General features: G+C 40.4%; 2 protein-coding genes across 4 annotated transcripts in view; one reads left to right on the forward strand and one right to left on the reverse strand.

Annotated features, from left to right (window-relative positions):
- Positions 1-8,504, forward strand: part of PCYT1B (phosphate cytidylyltransferase 1, choline, beta) — a 60,856-nt gene extending 52,352 nt beyond the window's left edge. For all 3 annotated transcript variants that reach the window (XM_019529156.1, XM_019529155.1, XM_019529157.1), the window contains one exon: positions 5,241-8,504. In XM_019529156.1, coding sequence (XP_019384701.1) covers positions 5,241-5,453 — 213 coding nt within the window. In that variant the 3' untranslated portion in view covers positions 5,454-8,504. The remainder of the gene's footprint in view (positions 1-5,240) is intronic.
- Positions 8,505-16,325: 7,821 nt separating this feature from the next.
- The window catches only part of PDK3 (pyruvate dehydrogenase kinase 3), a 75,614-nt gene continuing 69,934 nt past the window's right edge, over positions 16,326-22,005 (reverse strand). Inside the window, exon 11 of the mRNA XM_019529158.1 lies at positions 16,326-21,340. Coding sequence (XP_019384703.1) covers positions 21,197-21,340 — 144 coding nt within the window. The 3' untranslated portion in view covers positions 16,326-21,196. The remainder of the gene's footprint in view (positions 21,341-22,005) is intronic.

The following is a 22,005-nucleotide window of genomic DNA, read 5'->3' on the forward strand; positions in this document are numbered from 1 at the left end:
GTTAACACCTGTGGAGTGAAGAGACAGTAGCAGGAATTAGCTAGGTTACAATGAGCCATGAAGTCAATGGACGCCCTCAGCGCTGTCTCAATAGAAGTGTCACTGCCTCTCTCAGACAGCTGGTTTTAAATTAGGGGTGGAGCAGGAATCAAAAGAGGGGTGCGACTGCACCTCCCTGGATCTGCTCCTGGATGCCAGATATACAATAAAGACAACTGCAGAGCAACATCCGATAAAAGTGTCTAGTAAAGAGTGAAATCACAGCTGGAATTGTTCTAGGGAAAGCTCTAGTGACAGTGAGTGGGGGTTGGTTGTTTTTTGGGGTTTTTTTTTAAATCAACTTAAACCTGGCAACTGGAAAGGCTTTCTTTTCCCCTAATGATAACTTGCTATTAGTGTCAAAACTGTTATTAATGTTAATTTGCCATAACACAGTTAGTTAGATGTTGCTTTTAATGTTGACGTTAAAAGTACAGAAATAGTTATAGGCATGTTAGATTCCTAGATCAGTAATTTGCATCCCATTAATACGCTATTATTATAATAACTGTTTGTGAAATAATACACTTTGTGCTGGCATCAATTTTCCAGAAGGTAAAGGCTGAACAACCCACCAAAATATCAATTTCTAGAAAAGGTCAAAAATGTCAGTTTTCAAACTTGCAAAGGATGCAGATATTTTATTTACTTATAATTTTGCTCACCGAGAGAGCTTTATACACATTTCATTTCCTTTAGAGAGTCACAGGGGTGCTCTAATACCACAGTGATGAATGGGGTAGAAAAACTCCCAGCCAGGCTGACAGTTGTCATGCAGTCTCCTACTTGTATACCAAAGTAAAGGCTAACCATATAGTGAAAGGTACTCTGGCTCAGTAGCAGTGAAAAAAGATAACATCAGCATGGGACTGGTGGGTATAACATCTTCTGGTATTCTGACTTAGACTGAAGACATTCCAAAAGGTCTAGTTTAAAAAATATATTCAAACTTATATCCACATTGTTGGGATTGTTTTTTTAAAACACAGCCTCTAGTAACTTCTCAGGCCTTCCTCATTGGTAGAATTTCTCAGCCTTTGCAGAGTTTCCCTGACCAATGAAGGGTTTGATGGCCAGTACCCAAGCTGTCATTCAACTGCTAATGCTCAATTTAATCAAAATCCCAAACTGTAAACCCACATTTAGCACGTGGTATATATTTAGTATGGACTGTAAAACTCATGAGTGGTCACCATGCTGTCACTTTTATTTGTTAAAGAAATGGAGAGTTCCACACACAGTAAATACAATTCTGGCACTGCCTCATGTAGCTTCCTAAGACCTAAACCCAATAAAGGCTCCACTATAGCCAGCACTAATGCACTGACTGATCATATAATTATAATTGGGCAAAAGTGTTGTGACAAATAGCAAATTTTCCAAAAATACAATTTTGGTCATTCAAAAATTGTTTGAAAATTGTATCTAAATTTGCTGATTAGTTTCAGCTGGGGGGAAGGGAACCCCCAAAATGTCAAGACCAGCTTTACAAAGTGCTAAACATGGTGCTGGTGAAAGTATTGGCTTCCTCGCTTCCGCTAAGTGGTTAAAGCACTCACCAAGGATGACCTAGGTCTGAGTCCCATCTCTTCTTATTGAAGACCCCATTTCTCACCTTCCAGCAGAGCCCTTTTAACCAGTAAAACCTGGATATCATAGGATATAGTGACTACAGTCCCTCTTGTTCAAATAATTAAACATTCACCGGTCAATCTCTCAGGTGCATGTCTTACCCATTTCATTGTCTCGGTGAATACTTAATTCTTCTGTAGGAGTGACCTCCCACTTCCAGGAATGAAGGGAACCCACCTAATGTACAATATAGCATAGCAAGTGGGACACCTGGATGCCGGTCCCAGCACCAGAGTAGGCAGTTTTTCATGCAGAGTAGAACAGTGTGGACCGAAGGGTTGGAGAGTACTTCCACCCTGAAAAGGCTATAGCACCAGCACTCCCTTGGGAGAAGGGAACTGTGGGTTCAGATCCTCTCAGACAGACAAGAGAATCAGATCTGGCTCCCATCATGTGCATAAGGGTTCTGTGCTGTTTGGTAAAAGGGGAAAGGATGACAACACCCCCACCACTAATCATTTTTCACTCTTTTTACGACTGCCTGAAACAAAACATCCATTTCAACCTGAAATGTTCCAGGCCACCCAAATGTTTTGCTTTTTGTTTTTTGGGGGGGCGGGGTTTGGGGGGAGGGGGGTTGTTTTGTTTTTCATGTTAATCAGGAGCAAATACAAATTTCATTTGATCCAAAACAGTTTTTCAACCTGGGAGCTAGACGGAAACTTTCCGTTACTTGCAGACCTACACGGAGATCCAACTGGTGCCCTAGTCCCCACGAAGGGCTCTCCTAGCTAGGGCTGTTTCCATTGTTTGTGACGCTGCTCTAGGCAACAGGATCTTTGCCAGCATTGATTACATCCTTACAGCGTTCTGCACTTGGCGGCACAATGAACCCCCTCCCTTGCCTGAACACTGCCTCAGTTTGGTAGTCGAGCAGCTTCTGCAGAGAGCAATCTCCCTGCTGAGATTTAGAAAGTGCTCTATATTTGGACCACACTTGAAACTTAGACAAATACACAACAGGCTTCTTGAACTAAAAGTGGTCTGATGGTTTAAAACAGGCCGATGACATTTCCCCAGGTTGACTGAGAATACGTTACCAAATAAAAAGAGTGTCTACATAGAGACGAAACTACTGTAACTCAATCAGCTTGAAAGCAAATCTAGAGCAGTGGCACAACTTCAATTTCTGCATGAAGAGAAGACCTTTTTGTTTGTTTATTTGAATCTTGGCTGCCATCAGCCACTAGCTTTTGCCCTCTGCATCTAGGAAAATAGGACATATTTAAAAAGAACGTTACCTGACACATTTAAAATAACATATTTCTAACCACTATATGGTTTAGATAAGCTTTTAATACTTCTAAATCTATGTCATTTAGTTGTGGTCATTCTTAGAGAAAAGAATAAAATCAACTCTTCTTGGCCAATGTTAAAATGTCTTAAACATGATCTACATTCCTATTTAGAAACAGGCTAAAGGTGACATGTTGGCAAACATATTCATGCATGACCTATTGTCTTTGTCCAGACACACCTCACTGTGTTACTGTGGTCAGAGGAGGCCAGGTGGTTAGAGGGTGAACATGAGCAAGTGGTGGGAACAGAGTAACAATAGTCTTCAAATACCTGAAGGGATGCCATAAAAAAAGAGGGAAAACACTTTTTCTCTCTTGCTACAGAGAGACATGGACCAGTGGCTTCAAGCTGCAGAAAAGTAGGTAAGGCAGTGGAATAGACTGCCTAGGGAAGTTGTGGACTCTGCATCACTGGAGGTGTTTGAGAAGAGACTGGATAAGGATTTTCAGGGATGATCAAGATGTAGCTATGTCTATGTTCTACCTTGGGCATTTCCCACACTTCTGGGCTTTGCTTTCCCTGTGGAGCCAAGAAGGAATTTTCCCCTTTTTCCTGCTACATCAGGGTTTTTTGTTGTTGTTGCTTTTAACCCTTCCTCGAAGGCATTGGGTGTTTGCTGAAACCCCAGGGTTGGGATTTGGAGTGGGGTGTGGCAGTGCTCCTTCTGGGACTTAGAGGTTCCTTGCCACAGGGTCTTGCCCCACTGCTCAGGGTTAGACCGTATTTGGGGTCAGGAAGGAATTGCACTCCATTGTCAGACTGGTTTGGACTGTGGGAGAGTTTGCCTTCCTCTGCAGCAGGGATGTGGCCCTTTTCCTGGGATCTCTGAAGCATATTTTAGCAACCTTTGCAACAGCAGGGCATTGGCCATTGTGTCCCTCTGCTTTAGCTGCGGCAGGTTGGGGTGTTAGGACTTGTGTTGTGTGAGGGTTGACTGTGTAGGTTTGCTAACAGGTTAGACAAAGGATTTGTATATGATGGTTTGGAAAGGGGTGGTCCTGCCTTGGAAGGGGTTGGAGTAGATGACCACTAGAGGTTCCTTTCCAGCTCTATTTCCCAATGATACAATTCTCTGCAATTCGATGACTTAGTTTTTAACTCATAGTGGAGAAGTTAAAAGTTAGCCTCAAGAGAGGCAGCAGAGCAGGGTGAAGGGGAGTGAATGTAAGCTATGAATGAAATGATATCCAGCAAGTGGGAATACAGCAAGTATCCTGCATAAATTAGCATTTTATTTAGCAATGTGAGGCAAATTTTTGTGCAGTGATGCTCAGGCTTTTCCAGACCTGCCCCATTTCATCTAAACTTGAATAATATTCCCAAGCATGAAGAGTTTTCCCTATCAATCCTCACCCGAGTTATTTTCAGTATAAATGTTTTGCTAGCGCCATAAATGGTCCAGTAGCATTCATTTTTTTTCTGTCTGGGGGACAGGGGCTCTCTGACTTGGTGTCTATAAAGATGCTGTATAAAAAAAGAATGGTATATTCTGGTTTACAAAGTCCTTTCCTTGTTTGAAATTCAGGCTCTGTTGACGTTGGTAGGGAAACTCCTATTAATCTGAATGAGTGCTGGATTTCACCTCATGCCTACATGTAGTATTTTTCCTCTCTCCTTGCTACAGTGACAAGGTGAAGGTCAAAGGCATGCTCACATGCAGCTAACTGCCAATGCTGCACCAGGCTTGCAAAATCTGACCCTGTGCTTACAATAACTTTTGATTCCTGGTGGTATTGCAGAAGCAACCCCGTGATGGCAGTACTAAATAGATTCTATTCTGCTCATCCATCAGGAGGACTGTTCCAACAGTAGGCTCAAATCCGGTCCTCCGTGGGCACATCTACAAATGCATTACCATGTTTAGTTAATGTGCATTAAATCTAGTACCTCCATTATGCGGTACTAAGGGAATGTGCATTAGCCTGCCTTAATGCACATCAACTAAAGAGCATGGGGTGCCTATATACAAACACGGAGGCTGCTCCAATGTGCTGGAATTCCAGTGCATCGGTGTAGACTCAATTCATTGGAATGAATCGTTCAGAAGGAAGCAGAGACATTATACTGAGCCAGGAAGTCAAGTGATTTCCTCCGTGCTGCCTGACTAGAAATGCTGCTGCCACTGCCAAGTAGTTGGTTTCAAATTTTCAGTGCAGCAAAAACCAAAAGGGTGTGCAAGTGCACCCATACACCTCCCCTAGATCCACCCCTCTCCTCTTGCTCAACCATGGTGAGTTAGTCACAGGGTCTCTTCTCAAATTGCCTTTCAGAAACAGATGTTTCAGGAGCGAAGTGGACGGATGCTCCAGGCCTTTTCACCAAGGCAGAGCCCAACCAGCAGCCCAACACGAGGCCGCTCACCATCCCGCTCTCCGTCACCACCCTTCCCATGGCTCTCCAATAAAGCTTCGCCTCCTTCTTCTCCCAAAGCTGCCTCAGCCTCCATTAGCAGCATGAGCGAGGGTGATGAGGATGAAAAATAAAAGTAAGAGTCATTTTAAAAGGGGCAAAAGAACCCCAAACACACAACAAAAAAGAAAACAGTCATGTAACCCGCAACTGGATCGAGGGAGAAGAACAACGTGGGGGATATTTCTGACAGACAGGAATGTGCTCTAATGAGGAGAGATTGTCCGGAGACTGGAGCACTGCCAGAGACAGGATCTCAGGAACAGCTTCCCCAGTCTCATTTCCTCATGGTGCTCAGGAACGCTTTGAATGGCATTTCCCAAAATGGCACTGGACACCTCACTGAAACATAAACCTTTGCACCAGTACCTCTTGTTAATCAATATTTAGTGCTGCTGCCAGCAGGATTGGCCAAAAGCATCAGGGACTGTGTTGAGCAGCGTAGGGGAGCCCCAGACACAGACAGGCCAAGCAGAGCAGCAGCAGTGATACTGTGGGAAGCAGATGATTCACCTGTATTTGGACCCTACTAAACTTGAATGCAACTAAATATCTCTTTGCAGCAGCTGAAGGCTTCTTCAATCCAGGAACTATTTTTTCCCCTTTAAAAAACAAGAAAGAAAGAAAAAGAAAACCAAAAAACCCCACCAAACCATGTCTGGGGAATGAGAAATTTGTGTAATGGGCACTCGTAACAGGTTGAATATAGTCAATCTGAGGACTGTTGCTTGTTGACCAAGCCTTTGTACAGGGCATTTGTAAAGGTTGAGATTGATAAAGCAAGTGGGATTCACACAGTCTTATCTTTGGTCCCTCATGCCTCAAAAGCTACTTGCTGTATGTTGTTTTTCTCCTTGGTGTTGATTTGAAGGCTGCAAAGTAAATGGGAGAATGTCCAGGCTGGGATTTTTTGTTTGGGGGGAAAAATAATTTTATCAAGTTGGTTATTTTATTGCTCAATTAAAGGACCCAGAGGCCCTCAAAACAGTCTTTTCCTGGAACAACCACACCTTCATAGGTAAAATTGTCAGACTGTAAATGCAATCGTGTTCCCCCTCCCATGTATTATGAGTAATATCAAACTTAAGTAAAACTTCGGGCAAATCTCTGAATAATATGAAAATCTGTACATGCTATGCTTTTTTGTAACAGCATATACAATACATGTATACACAGCCATACATGCTGCATTCCCAGCTTGGGATTCTGGCAAATGGCCTTCTGGCCTCATGATAACCAAACCTGGGGACACCCAACTGGAAAAATATTGAAAACTTCATGAATGGGATTAGGGGCTAGGACTTTCTGCTTTCCAGAACAGTATCCCTAAATCCTTAAAAGAATCACAAGGACAACAAACTTTAAAGTTTTCTCCCTTTTACTGTGCCTTGTTGAAAACATCTGCATCCAGATGCAACTGGCTTCAGGCTCCACCTATACCATCTCAGTAACCAGCTGGAGAAGTTCTTCTGGGATTACATACCTGCTCTTCTGAGCTCCCCGTTCCTTCCAGCCCAGAAAGCAAGTTAGAAATTGATTTTTCGGTAGCTTCAGTATCTCAATAGGACTGAAATCTGCTTCATCCTCTAGGGGATTCTGCACAATACTTGACATTTCTTTGAGCATTTGGGACACCAAACCAGTAAAGGCTGGCACCCTCATATTTTCTATATGCAGCCTGCAGAAAAGCCAGAACAAGAGAAGCAATGACCAACAGGAGCAAAAGCCATCTGTCCCGCTGGGTTCCCTTGAGCTCCGATTATGTTCCCGGCTGAAACTTATGATAAAATTTGAATATCCTTCACTTTGTTGGTTTCCTGCCCACAGAAGCATAGCGATCTTTTTCAGCAGCTGGAGCAAGGGAGGTAGGAATGGGATTATGCTGACCACTGGAGAGCAGAGGGGAGGGTGGACTCAGGCTGCTGCCGCTGAGGAACAGGTACCAGCATGAACTCCCCGAGGGCTCCTCCTTACTCCCCCACATCTGGCACAGGGCTCGGCCCTCCACAGCAAAGCCACTTTGGGGTGGGGGGTGACATCTTACCCTCAAAGCCCCAGACAGGGTCATGGGAGCCGGGTACAGGGTCATGGGAGCCATAAGAGTCAGGCAGGGGTAGAGCTGCATCTGCTGTGGCAAAGAAAGCTTGGAAACATTAGTTGCCATCAGCAGGTTCCCCAGCCATAAGGAAGCATTTTGTACTAGCCTCCAAGCCAGCCCTGAGTCACTCTCCTCCCCACCCCCCATGTTAATTCACTCCATAAAAACCAGCAGCTTTCTCTGAAGCAGTCTTAGCCAGGGTCTTATCCGACTGTCACAAGACTAGGAGGGAAAGCTCGTGTTGCAGAACTACCTTTCTGGGGAGAAAAAAAACAGCCCCTATACGACACAGCAACAATGGGCACTAACACAGTGCTAGGTGAATGACTTCATTTGTGTGACAGGACAGCTATAGCCATTTTGACTGCTGCCTACCGTGTGTGATTGGATCAGGCGATTAAAAACCTTTCCATCTGCCTTAGACGACAGGCTGCTGTGATTTCAGATGTGGGGTGCACTTGACAGTTTCTGCGATTTCAGCGAGTCTCAGTCCTCCCATCCCAACCACACCTTCACAGCGAGAACAGCCTGCTCTCTACTGGTGCAATTTACACCCAGAAGCCATGGCCAAACAAAGTGGAGGCAGTCAAGTTTCAGCATATACGCGCACATTCATTTTCAAACTACTCACCATGCAGCAGGGCATGTAAAAAGAAAAAACCAGGCTTGGTTCATAATGGGAAGCTGGAAGAAGAAACGTACCGAATGACCTTCACTCTCTCTCATTCATGGGCTGCTTGCCCAGTGACAATGGCACAGAGCTGTGCCAGACATTTTGTCTGCATCTAGGGTAATGATAAGCATGAGCCTTTGTTCTAGTACAAACACCAACATCCATACAGAGTCTCCAACTGCTCACAGATAGGGCAGCAAACTTGCCATTGGCTCTGGACGCAAGGACAATGGTTTTGCACTTTCTGGTCACGGTCAGGATTTATTTATTTTTTTAATTTGTAATGAGTGTTGCATTAGCATGATCCTATTTATAAGGCCAAGTTCCATGTAGAAAATAAATGGAAGTACAACAGATATGGCTGCTTGTCAATTTCACTTGATTAGCATGTCTTTCATAGGTAATTACAAGACTGTTCTCATTTACATCAAGCCCACCTGCTAATCCCCAGTGGCTGCATTTGTGGTCATCCCCACAATTTCTGTAAAGCCATGATACTAAATAATATCAAAGTAATATAATCAGCCACTGCCACTGTCCAAAGCCCTGCTGACCCATCACTAGCTTCTGACCACACTGAGCAACCGCTACTTCTTGTCACTCCACACCTTGTGATCTTGTCCTTGAATTCTCAACAATCAAGCTGTTCCTTTTTCCAATATCATGCAAGGGACAGCCAGAAACAGAGAAATGTCACTAGACAGAGTGCTGCATCTCACTTCCCAAACACACCAAATGAACTGAATCTGCAGCTTTCCCATTTTGATGGAAAACTCCAGCAAAAAAGTTTTGATATAACTGCATCTGATATGTAGCTCTCTACACTGAATTTTGGACTTCCCCCTCTTGCTCTGCAGTAAAAGTTTACTCAGGGTCATGAAATGTTTCTGGCTTTAGACCTCATCTGCTCACTTTCTAAAATCTAAACATCTCTAGTGGTGTTGGACAAGACATGCTTGTTGACAGTCCTATCACCCAAGGCTAGGGACAGACGTTACATATAAACCAGTTTAAGTGACTGGAAATTTGTTTAAACCTGTAACAGAATAGAAGTTCAGGGCACAAACTGGTTTTGGCCATTTTGAAATCAGTTTAAGATGAACTTGGTTGGATGCAGTATCAGACTTAACTGATTTAGGTCAAATCAATTTATGGAACTTGTCCCAGATCCCTTCCCGGTTCAAGTTAACTCAGTCTCCCAGCATCCCAGGATGCTTTGCAACTGTGGGCTGTGCTGTGGGGATGACCACAAATGCTCTCATACAGCCTGCCTTTCCCAACTGAAAAACAGTTCAGCAGGTTATCAGTTCAACCTCTGCAGCTTAGAGGAAGCTGCCTAGAATTAACTGATTCTGCCTTGGGCTTTATGACCATCTGTACTTAGCCCAAGTGCCTGGGGGGGAAGCTGAAGCAACAGCAGATATGGACAAAGAATGTAGTAGCACTGGAAATACTTTATACTCTAGAGTAAAACTGAGCATTTTAAAAAACATTTGAAATGGCAAAGAAACAAATAGTTTAAAAGCACAAAGCCATCACCAAAGTCATCCCTTGTTATACAAGCTTTATGATGTAGAGGGGGTAGATTTTGCTCTTTTCAACATTTAGTAAAGATATAGCTTGACTCAACAAGTGAGCTCCTGGTTTGTATCAGTTCACATCGGCGTACAGTAGTAACCGGTTTATTTCTTACCCCAGGGATAAGAGCCAGCACAATCCTGATTAAACTGTGTTGCAACTAGAATGAAATGTCACACCAATTCCCAGAGCTGTCCTTAGGGGTATGTGGAGCCTGGGGCATATCAGCCTGTGCAGGGTTGTGGGGGTAGCAAGCGGCCAGAGTAGACTGGGGGGTAGAAGAGGGGACAGCAAGTGGTGGGAGCACAGAGCCAGTGGTGTGCGGTGGCCATAGTGGTGTCTATACGGCACTGTCCGCGGGGCCCCCCAAAGCAGTCGCCCCAATTCACTCCCCCTAGGGACAGCCCTGCCAATTCCAGCCACAACATTTCTGACATCAGTTACACCCATGTAACCTCACAGCGGAGGATGTACAGGCATAACTGACAGCTGTCTTTGAAGCTTGTTTCTCATCTCGCTTATACTGATGTACATGGGGAGGTGTTACAAACCCCAGTGAAACAGCCCTGTAATGCAAAGGAACCAAACTGCACCATGGCTTATCAGTTATCTTCTCTAATTTCAGCCAAGTACAAAAGCAAACCAGAGAGAAACAACTGTAAACACATTTAAAGAGATTCGTGTAGACGGAAATCTATTTTTAAAATGTTTAACTGGAAAGCTGAGATAGCTGATCTGAAGGACAATGTCACAGGTTCTCTTTGAGTTACGTGGGCATTTTAACGACGGTTGTGCACAGATATATAATTCTTTTCATACAAAAACATTACTACCTGTATCATGCAAAGATTTTCACGTGTTAACTAAAGTTATGATTAGGATCCAAGAAGTACCCTAGAAGACACTTCCAAAGAAAAGCGACAACTTTGGTTTATAAAATAAATATTCTGGTGAATAAAAACCTATCTATAATTGCAACTGCAGTCTTATATCATAGATCTGTCCCAACTTGGGTTAAAGTCAATTTTCAGTTAAAAGAATATTAATTCCTTTGTTAGTGGTGGGTCACTCCTTCCCTTAGCAACACCACAAGGGATTTCATTAACACGTGATAAGGCACTAGTCTGGACAAGGGAGCTAGTCTTCACATTTAACACTATTGCCCTTAAGTTCATTTAGCTCTGCTAAAGTAACTGAATTGTCTGTGTTCACATTCATCATAAAAAGCTCATGTGCAGATTAAAAAAAACCCCAGCTAACTGCCAACCTTTTTCTAATTAAGGCCTAAAACATGAGGGAAAAGAGAATGTCAACCCTTGCCCATAAGCTGCTGAAAAGCCCACCAGATAACTACACAGATGGACCACTTCTTAGCCTGCTCTAGCATAATAAGAGGTGGATATAGTCCTGAAAATATTGACAAGGAGGTGGGGGGCGGGGTGCAGGGGAGGTGGAGGGAGAGAGAGGGGAGAAGTGTTGTTTCTGCCCAAACATAACTTTTAAAAGGTGGACTGTCGTGGGTGAGTCAGTAGAGCAGCTGCTCAGTGTCCCTGTCACAAATAGAGACAAAAAAAATATATAGGATAGGCACAATTAAGTTCCAGAAACTTGTTGTCTAGTGTACACAACTTTCAGGATTTGCAGGAAAGAAGGTACAAACCAAATCCATGGTTAAGAAAGTACTGCTTGTGTTTGGAGGTGGCCTTGGTGAATGATGCATACAAATGTACTGGTATTATATGATTGAGTCTTTTGATTCAAAAAATTAAAATAAAAAAGGAAATCTAGTGATAAGCTAAACCTTAAAAATACGTAAGTGGACTTGTGTTATCAAAGAAACACAGATCAAACATCCACTTATCACAAAACTATGCTTGTATTCTAAACAGAGAGAGTTAAATGCAGATGGGGAAAACCAGCAAATAGTTTCAATGAGACCACACACATAAGAAAAGATTGCAGGATCAAGCCTCTTATGTTTTTAATTATACCAAGACACCAGCCAGGGAAATCAGTAGTAGTCTGAAAATTTATGTTGACACTTTTGCCTCCTGGTTAGTTAGAAATCAGAAACCAGGTCATTAATAAAATCTCATAAATAAGACATCCTTAAATGTATGAGGACAGCACAAACCTCTCCTTTAATTAGAATGCAATGAATCACTTATATGAACTATTGTTGCTATTACTGCCCCAGACAAAACGACTCCCTCTGTAATGTTCATTTGAGATAGCTGATCTGAAGGACAACGTCACAGGATAATCTTTTGATGCAGCATTTGTTTTGTATAACTGAACAAGTTATCCGAAAGGAGAAAACCATTGTATCTTATCACATTGTTCCATAAGACTTGATCATGCTTTGATATAACCTGATAAGTTATTTTTATCCCTCTCTACCTTCATGCTGGAACACAAGAACTGTTAGCAAGTTGGACCACTGTGGCATGAGAAGGTAAACAGTGTGGCCTTAAAGAACAGACTTTTTAAAATATAGCAGGGGATCAGAATCCGACTGAAACCTATTTACACAATACATTTGTGCAGCATTGCATTTCAAAACTGTTAAACTGGTGTGTTACAAAACTGAAAAAATGTATTGTACTGACAGGAATATGATGGTGCTGCATACACTGTAGTTTTCAAGCAGTAGGTAGTTTGCAAAAGGATTGGTAATTGTTGATACCACATTATTTAAAGTTAAAGAAAGGGAAATAGTCCCATGCTAAAAACAGTAACATTTTATTTCACCAGTGGCCAGAGTTACAATAAGAAGAACTCAGAAATGGCGCATGAACATAAGGAACCAAAATGAAAAGAAACAGGTTCTTCTGACTGCAAAGCTAGATAATTTTTGTAAGTCTTTGGTAAGCAGCAGCACTATATTCTCGTGTTTTAGTTAACTTATACACAGACCAAAGTCCCGCATTCAGTGTGCTTCTACAAAACAGCAGACCAGTTACTACTATAAAGCAAACTTAAGAGTTGCATGCCCTCAGATGGTCTCCATATTTTAAACCTGGACACACCTCACACATGAGAAAAACTTATATTGTTTTCAAAGGTACACAAAAATTGTAGTGATGTCTCCTTTAAAAGAAACAGTTTAGTGCAATACAATATATTGAAACATATGAACCCTGCAAAATGGTAGAAATGAAATCTACAAGAGAAATTTCCAGGTGAAAAACCTGCTGTGCACACAATGTCCTTGTTTAATCATGAAGAGCTTTGCCCATTTAATTCAATGTAATGTTTGACAGCATTTAATTTCAAGCATAAACAATTCACCAGGACTCAGATTAAATAAAAAAAAGTCTTGGCAATTAGCAAATGAAGTCTTTTGTCTTGCTAACTAACTTTCATGCTAATAGCAACAAGTTATGTGTAGACTAAAAGAAAGAAAACAAGGAACAGATTTGGAGGAGACTCCTAAAAGAAGGCAGGTAGACAGAAAACACCTTTGAAATGAATTGCATGGAATGAATCCCTGGCCTAGCTGATGTTCTTCACCAGAATGTGGAGCACATTTAATGTATGAATCCATTTCTTTTGACATCAATTTTGAAAAATTTGCATGTGAACAAAAATGAACAACCCCCAAAACAAGAGACAGACTCTGATTACAGACTCATCTGACTCAACCAGTTTACAAGTTTAATTTTTGTACTAAGAAAATTTCTCAGACAGAACAAATCATTGGCATCAAATACTTGAAAACTGATTAGCATTTAAGGTTTTTGGTTCCACTGACAGAAAGAAATCCAACTCCTGAATAACGAGGTGGAATAGCATTAAAAAGGTCTACAAAAATGTATGACTAGAATAATGAGAAGCTGATACTTGTCTGAAAAATAGGGTCTCATATGTGAACCTTTGTCCTGGAGCTATATATCTTAATTATACTGTCATTGCAACTGTTACTTTCCATTTAAAGACATTTACTGTCAAAGAGTAAGCAGAACATGCTGACAGTTTTTTCTATTTCATGCTACTTAATTAACTACTACTTAACTCTGGTGAACACCCCAAGATGTCAAAGGATAATAAACAGTGAGAAAAGGCAGTACACGCAAGCTTTCTCTTCACAAGAAATTAAAATATTTCTTCAGCTAAAAGAAAGAAACAGTATGACCTCAGACATAGCAATATGTTAGTATTAGTAGTTGGCTTAGTGATTTTGGGAAGGGACTGGGAATCAGGGAAGCTAGGTTTGTACCCTTTCCTCTGCTCTTGGATTGGTAGGTAAGTGACAGCTTCTCTGTGCCTTTACTTTAACTTCTGTGAAATGAAGAACACTTTACATCACTTACCCAGACATGTAGCTTAGAAAATGTCACGAGAAGAGCTAGCTGTTACAGAACTCAGTTCAAATGTCTGATGCAGTCCATGCACTTTTAATTTTCTATGCATAAACTATCCTTACAAGAACAAAAATCACAAAGATGCACAACCAAAAAACTAAGCAATACTATTCAGAAAAAAAAAAAAAAAATTACCTTTAAGGAAAAAATGTGCTGACTCTCTAGAAGCACAAGAAATAATCTGAGCACACAGGAATTAACCTTCCTGAGGTTGATTGTGTCATATTAAATATTAATTAACAGGAGTACTTAATCACATTAGAGTACTTATCCCTCTACAGCCAAATGTCATTCTGAATTACAATATCTCACAAAAATGTTTACATCTGAATTAAAACGGATTAACAGACAAGAGAACAGCATGTATACGTACAGCCAAAACTGTTTTGCCAATTCAAGCCATAGCATTAACTCATTCTGAGATCTGACCATCAAAACTCCAAAGTAAATCATTCCTTCTCTGGTACGCTGATCTAAAACAAGATGCGACAGAACCAGCAGGCAGACTTGAACAACACTTCATTGTAAGTTGCCATGAAAAGTTTCCAGGGAAAAGAATGAACTAAATTTGAAACTATTTTGTTTGGTACAGGGTCAGTTTAGCAGGAACTTGCAGTTTACAGCTCCATAGCTTCAGTGGCGCTCTCACAATTTAAATGTCACAAAGATAAAGACTTCAAGAGCTCAACATATTTCTCATTAGCCTAAAGCACAGATTTAAACTAGCAAGAAAGCTCTCTATATCCTGGAAATGGTCTAGAACAGAGATCAGCAAACTGGATGCTTTCAAGAGCAAATTGGATGCTTATCTTGCTGGGATCCTATGACCCCAGCTGACTTCCTGCCCTTTGGGCAGGGGCTGGACTCGATGGTCTTCCGAGGTCCCTTCCAGCCCTAATGTGTATGAAATCTGTGAAACTAGGCCCATGGGTGGGATCTGGCCTGCAGACATGGGACTTTGGCAACAGTTGCTTTCTCTGGACTGCCACTGGCAGCAGCTGGGTCCTAGCTGCTCTCCGTGCCTGCCTCTGACCCAAATTAGGTCCACCCAACCCACAGCCTTAAAAGGTTGCTGACTGCTGGGTCTGGAATAACTGTTGGCATTGTACATGTTCAACTAAAAGAAACCACCAACACCATGACAGGTCAGTCACCAACAGCATCCAAAATGCAGAACACTATCATCATTTCTTAAAGATTGTGCACCTGTCGGGTTTGTAAAACCTTTGCTTACATGAGGCACAAAAGGACCATAGCACCAATATGATACCCATAAATCAAAGGTTTCCCTGTAACACTTGCAAACAGCCCGTTAAATTAGAACCTCCTGAAGTCTGCTTCTAAAGCTTTAAAAGCTTCCTTTTTTAAATAAATAAATAAAACAGCCTTGAGCACAACTGACTATCAAAAGTAGCTGCATTGCTTCTCAAATTCAAAGTGACAGCCTGCCTATCAACATACTCATTGGACTTGTAAAAATGCTGGTTTTCTAGGGAGCCCTGACTCAAAGCAATCCTCAAGTTGCCTTTTGCTTTCATTCAGTCAGAAATTGGTAGACTGACTCCCAGGGAATTCATCCTTTTTTAGCTGTAGGCCAACTGATGTTAGTGGGAAAAGAGCAAGTGAGGACCCACAGTTCTGAAATTTTTAGTGAACTCAAAACATTGTGAGCACGATACACACTGAGCATGATTAAAAGGCTTTGTCTTCAGATAGCTTTGTACAGAGGTGAACAATTACATTGCACAGAGGTTACATTCAATTAGAACATGTCAGAGCAGACAATTAATCAAGTCTGATGGAGCATGCTAAATAGCATGCTCCAGCAGCCTGTGTGTCACATGTATTCAGTGTCCCCACTTTCCAAATTGCTGGTGGGGGTGCTTTAACTAAAGCTCATTGAACGAGCTTTAGTTAAAGCACACCTGCCAAAGTTTTAAAGCGCGAGATGCTGAATACATGTGTACTGCAGGCGTCCTGCCCTTCCACCCCGGACCATGTGTACAGACACCCTGAGAGACTAACTCTGCACTCCAGAAGATACTGATGGTATCTTCATAGCTTCCTTGTTAAATCTAGCTAATGCAGCAACTGAGCAACATGCTTAACCACCTATTTAACTGCATTAAATCAAGGACATTTAGAAATGTGCTTTAAGTGTTGTTGAATCAGGGACTAAATTTGAATAAGGTAAGTGTATCCAATGGGTTAATTCCCTTAATCTGACAATGGAGTCTTTTAAAACTTTTTATTTGACAACAATGAAAAGGAACAGGAAGGACAGTATTCCAAGTTATACACAAGGTTAGCAGACTACAAACAGTTCCAACACAAATTACAAGAAATCAAAATTAAAACCCATCTCCATGGAATCTTCTGAAAAGTTCATTTTCCCTCCTCTCCACAGATGTAAAATAGTCAAACTGATTTAAACTAGTAATTTGCCAACATTATAAACAATGCAACTTGTCAGGGATTGGCAATATGTTCCTCTAAAATGCTGAATGTGATGTAGCTCATCTCAGCAGTGACCCAAACTTAACCATCATATGAATGTAGCTTAGTGACTTATGCTGAACCAGCCAGGGGCTCAGCTTCCATTGGAAGGAATCCAAACGACAGAACCCAACACAACTGGCACAAGGTGTTGCACTCCATTAGCAGTTTCAGTAGAAAAGGCAAGTACAGAATGGGCCAGGAGTTCTCATATCCCGGGACAGTCCTAACTGAATAGGGTTGAGGATTGCCATTGCCCATGCTAGGACATGATCTGCACACAGAGGAATAAGATCTCGAGGATCATCAATCTGGCACCCATCAGAATTCAATTCAAAGAAATTCTTAAATAAATTAAAAGGCATACAATATTAGCTGACAAAGTAGCTCATAAAACATATGTATTTTCTCTTAGAATATCACCTAAAAATGTTTTGAAACTCAGAAGAAAGCAGCATGATTATGCCAATCTGTGAAACACTTTAAGGCATCTTTAATATTGCAACTAAAATGTTATTTATGTTCCTTTTTTCCTGGTTACTTTATAACAGAAAAACATGGAGATTTTAATGACCATTGATTGCTGAAGTCCCCATACAGAAAATACATTGATGGTAATAAGATTATTTCAATGAAGTGACTTGTGTAAGTGTTTTCAGGATTGAGCCCTGAAGTTGCTACTTCCTTCAAAATTGTGTTGTTTAATTATCTTTTGATCAACTCCCCTTCATACTCAATAATAAATTATCCTCAACCAGCTTCAAAGATTGCTAAAATGCATTGGAATGCATCAATTCGCAAGTGCACATCCAGAAAAAGCAGATGAAGAGCTGTTAGAAAAAACCACAGCTTCTGTGCTACAACCAAGAAAACATGCATAATAACTAAATACTAACAACTGCCAACTTGGCATAGATAGCAATAGATTAATACACTCAACATTGATACTTAAGGGGGTTTTTAATACAAAAAATGTATTTTGGTCAACCAAGCCCACTTTGCACTTCATAGCACCTTAGACGCAAGGATCTGAAAGTGCTTCATTAAAAACATTAAAGGTTGAAATCAACAGGAGTTTTGCCATCAGCTTCAGAGGAGACAGGATTTTGCCCTGCATTCTTAGTATATTTTGAGGTAGGTAGGTAGGAGAATATACTGGGATCTCATCCCACCCAGATAAATGCTCACACCTTTATTAGTGGAAGGTGACAGCTGTTTTGCAGTGAACAAAACCTCTGTGAAACATGTGAAGACAAAAAGAAATATATCCAATTAGAGCTGAAGTTATGTACACTGAAAGTTAAATGAAAATTTAAAACAAATATTAAAGACCAACAATAACATCCATGCTTTTTTAAAAGATTCTAAGAATCTTGTTTAAAATATTACCCAAGAAACAGCATAAACTACAGCAACGTAAAGACTCCCTTACACATTAGGACGGAGCATTGAGCCTAACAGAGACAAACATCGTCTTCTACTGAGTTAAAAGAGAACACTTAACCTGAGCATCCAGGGATTCATTGAAGATTTCCTAGCACGTATTAACTGCAACACATTCCTCTACCTTCCAAATCTACCAAAAAAACCCAGTTTGTATAGGATAGTATGGCTTGCCCACCCCCCACCTTTTTAAAGGAAATTTAAATAAGTATGATAAATTAAATACATTAGTAACAAGTAGTCACATTAAACTAAGGACTAGAATATGCACATTTCAGCATGTGTACATCCTGTCACTTTCCCCCACGTAGAATATGCGAGTAGAAGCCTGCATGTGTAGTTTAGTAGTTACTCTGGGTAAAACAAAAATGCAACAGTTTTCCGTCCTCATTATTCATGGAATTACACTGGGAAACTTTGGTTTCCGTCCATCCTCCCCTCCTCCTCCACCCCCATCCTTATTCCTTTTCTTCAGGCCAGCATCCTGCAAAGGAAGGAGGCATGGATTAGGATGGCTAAACTTGTGACAAAACTGAATTCTCAAGTACAGAAGGAAGCATGAAATCAACCACTCACTAAGTCTGGGGTCTGCCTGAATGCAAACAAAGTGACCTGGGAAGGACTGAGGAATAAAAAGAGCACGCTGTGCAGTCTCCCTTCCTTGAACTTTCAGACTAACTTCAGGGTTTATGAATTAATTTCCAAATGACAACATTTCTAGGGACTTAAGTTTCTAAGTACTGGGAACAGGACTAAATGGAATGGTCTAATTAGCTATTAAACTCCAGATACATTTTCTCAGTTTAAGTAGTGTGATAGTCCAGTCACTATAGCAATACTCCTTCCTTCATATTTTACTTCTTATTCAATAGCTTCTCCATTTACATGTTCTTAATTAAATTTACTGAACAAAAGTGAATCTCTATTCAATATCTGTATATACTGACATTTATATTCTCCTCTTTTATAAACAACAAGCAGAACAAGCCACCAGTCAATACTAGTTACTGTGCAAGAACATGACACTTTCATATTAAAAGTCGGAAAAGCCAGACCATATTCATGTAGTCCATACACTTGTCCTGCTCTCAAGCTGTATCATTTATTCAAGAATATGTATTTTTCAAGAAAGGTGGATTATCCATAAAAGGTAAAATGCAAGATTCACCTTCTTCAAGATCCGGTCAACTTTTCCTTTCTGGTTTGCAGGCTCTGTTCATAAAGCAACTTGGAAAAAACTTAAGAAAAGGAGACTGAAAGAAGCTGGGGGACAGATATACCATCTGAAAATAGTGACTACATTTCAGGTCAACTCTATCCCTTTAAATGAAGGATTTAGCCATTTAACACACTTTCAATTATGGTTCTGGTTTTTCTGCAAAGGCAAATGGATCACTCAACTGTATCACAAAAAGCATTCTCTCTCTCCCCCCACAACAGTGTCTGCAACCATGGTAGACCATTGTTCAAAAAGTCACATAGACACCCTGCATAGGATTCCATAGGTGGTACCTCCATGAAGAAAGAAGTACTCCTACTGACTTCAATAATCATGTTCAAATATTTCCAGAACTAGGACAGAAAATGGGGTTCTTTAAACTTATTGCTTATCAAGCACTTTGAAATCCTTGAATGAAGCATGCATCTAAGTGCAAAGTCCTATCAGTATGGTCAGACTCCATTTAAAAAAAAAAATTAGAAATTTCTCACAGTTTTCCATTTTATCTCATACCAGTTCTTACAAAAATAAATATTCAGGAGAACAAAACAGACATTTCCCCCACAGTTTTAGCAAACAAGATTTTTGTTGTTGTTAAAATCTGCAATATTTTTCAAAAATATCAAAACACCAAGAGAAACCGAGGGCATAATTTAGGGCCCTGTTAGATACATTACAATTCATTCTAGCTTCATTCTTTTGGTAGTATTTGGCAGAGACTTGGAAAAGGACAGCTTCTTGCTGTTCATCAGTCTGTCTCTCTCAACCAATTTTACTTGATGCTGTTTATTTAGAATTTTCCTCCTTGGAAGACGTCATCAGCATTTTAAATCAGGCATCACCAATCTTTTTTTCTACTATGCTTCCGGTTTCAAAACATTTAGCCCAGTAATGCTTTCCCAAAGCTGGTGTACAACTGTATATATGCTATGCATTCAAATTACCAGACTACGATCTTACATTTAACATACAAATAGCTCTGCAAATTATTTACAGTTTTATGACTAATCAGATTCCAAGTAACCAATGTTCTTAAGGCAAATTCATTTATATGACTGGCTTTTGGTCTTTTTCTCTTTTCCTACAAACAAAACAAAAATATTTGACTGGCCAAGAATATCACATCTGAAATTTAGTCTCTCCCTTCCATTAAGGGGAATCGCTTGTAGGTATGAAGAGAAACACTAACTCCGTATGACCCTTCCTTAAAATGAAGGGGGGAAGATTTACAAATGCATAATTAATATGGTTTACTATCAGGCATTCTTGTGCAAGTCAATAAAAGCAATAAGGTGCATACTAAAAACTGAAGGTTGCAGTGCCATTTAAGAACATACTTTTTGTATATATGAGAAAAATGGATTTGAGAACTTGGGCAAAGCGTCAGTTTAAAGCTGCACAGCCCTTTTAGAACTACACTTAAATTTGCTGTAAGATCTGAATAGTCCAAAGGTACTTTTTGTAACAAGTGATACTGCTTAATATAAAAATGCAGCAAAAAGTTTATTTTCTATGCACATGTTCAATTATACTAGAACCTTTCCATTGCACTGTATTGCTGTGTAAGATGCCACTGACTATTAAAAGGGATTTTATGCATCTTGCCAATTCTTATCTGTGTATAAAAAACAGCCTTTAAAAAATAATACCTTTTACTATACCATTGTATACCTAAGTGCAATGACAGTGCAATCCCTTCTGTCAACATATGGCCAACCAATCCAAGCATATTTTGATGAAGTAGTTACAACAACTCAAACAGCAGACATGCTTAGTGCCTTTCTTTCACAAGTCCCATACATCAACTTTGTTCTTGCTGTTTTCAGTGCCCTGATTGGTCAGTGTATGGAAGTAGTTAACTATTGTGGTTTGGAGTGTTTGTGAACGAAGTAGAGACTCTATACTGAATGCAGAGATCGTCTTTGGGAGAGATGAAAGGTGGGTATTTATCGATTAGCTTTGTATTTAGACGCATCCCTAGGTTCACTGCTAGGATTGCTCCAGTCATCAGCTTCAGGTGTGGTCTTATAGTGTCGCCATGCTGACTTATTAAAAACTGGAAGTCTTTCAAATGATTCACTTGAAAGAGCCTGAAAAAGAAAAGCAATGGCAGGAGACCATTGTTAAATAATGACAAACAAGTGGTGATGATAAATAACAATTTTAAGAATATTCATTCCTGTATTCAACTAAAGTATCAATTATATAATTTACATGTTCTCATATATTACTTTAAAAGCTGTTTTGATTATACTGATGGCATGCAGAGGAACCTTGTTCAAAACAGATTATAATGCATTAAAAATCCAAAGAAAATATAATTCACTTAGAAACACTGCCTCAGTTCCAAAAACTACATAAAAGAGAACAAGAGATGAAGCAGTTTAATTAAAATGTTTCAGGGAAGCTTTTCTTTCCCTGCCCCCATCCCTCATCTCCCCCTCTGAAATGCACACAGCCCCCAAGCTCTAAGAACCTGAATTTTGGTCTACAATGAAAAGTCTTGACTGGATCCACACAACACTGAGGGGAGAGAGGGGAAAGCAGCTGGAAGATTTTACATGACTTATGTTGGTGCCTGTCATTTAGGAAGTACAAATATTATTTGTAAAACAAATCCAGGTTTTAGATCCTGGGCTGGTTTTGATACCTAGGTAGCAGTTCTTCCATTTGTGCCTGGCAAAATTAATATCATCTTTTGCCATTGAACCCTTTACTAGGAGATAACTTTAGCTGAGTGAGGCACCCGATTACT

This window comes from Crocodylus porosus, unplaced genomic scaffold (genome assembly GCF_001723895.1).
Source record: "Crocodylus porosus isolate Cpor-Errol unplaced genomic scaffold, CroPor_comp1, whole genome shotgun sequence".
Taxonomy (NCBI): domain Eukaryota; kingdom Metazoa; phylum Chordata; order Crocodylia; family Crocodylidae; genus Crocodylus; species Crocodylus porosus.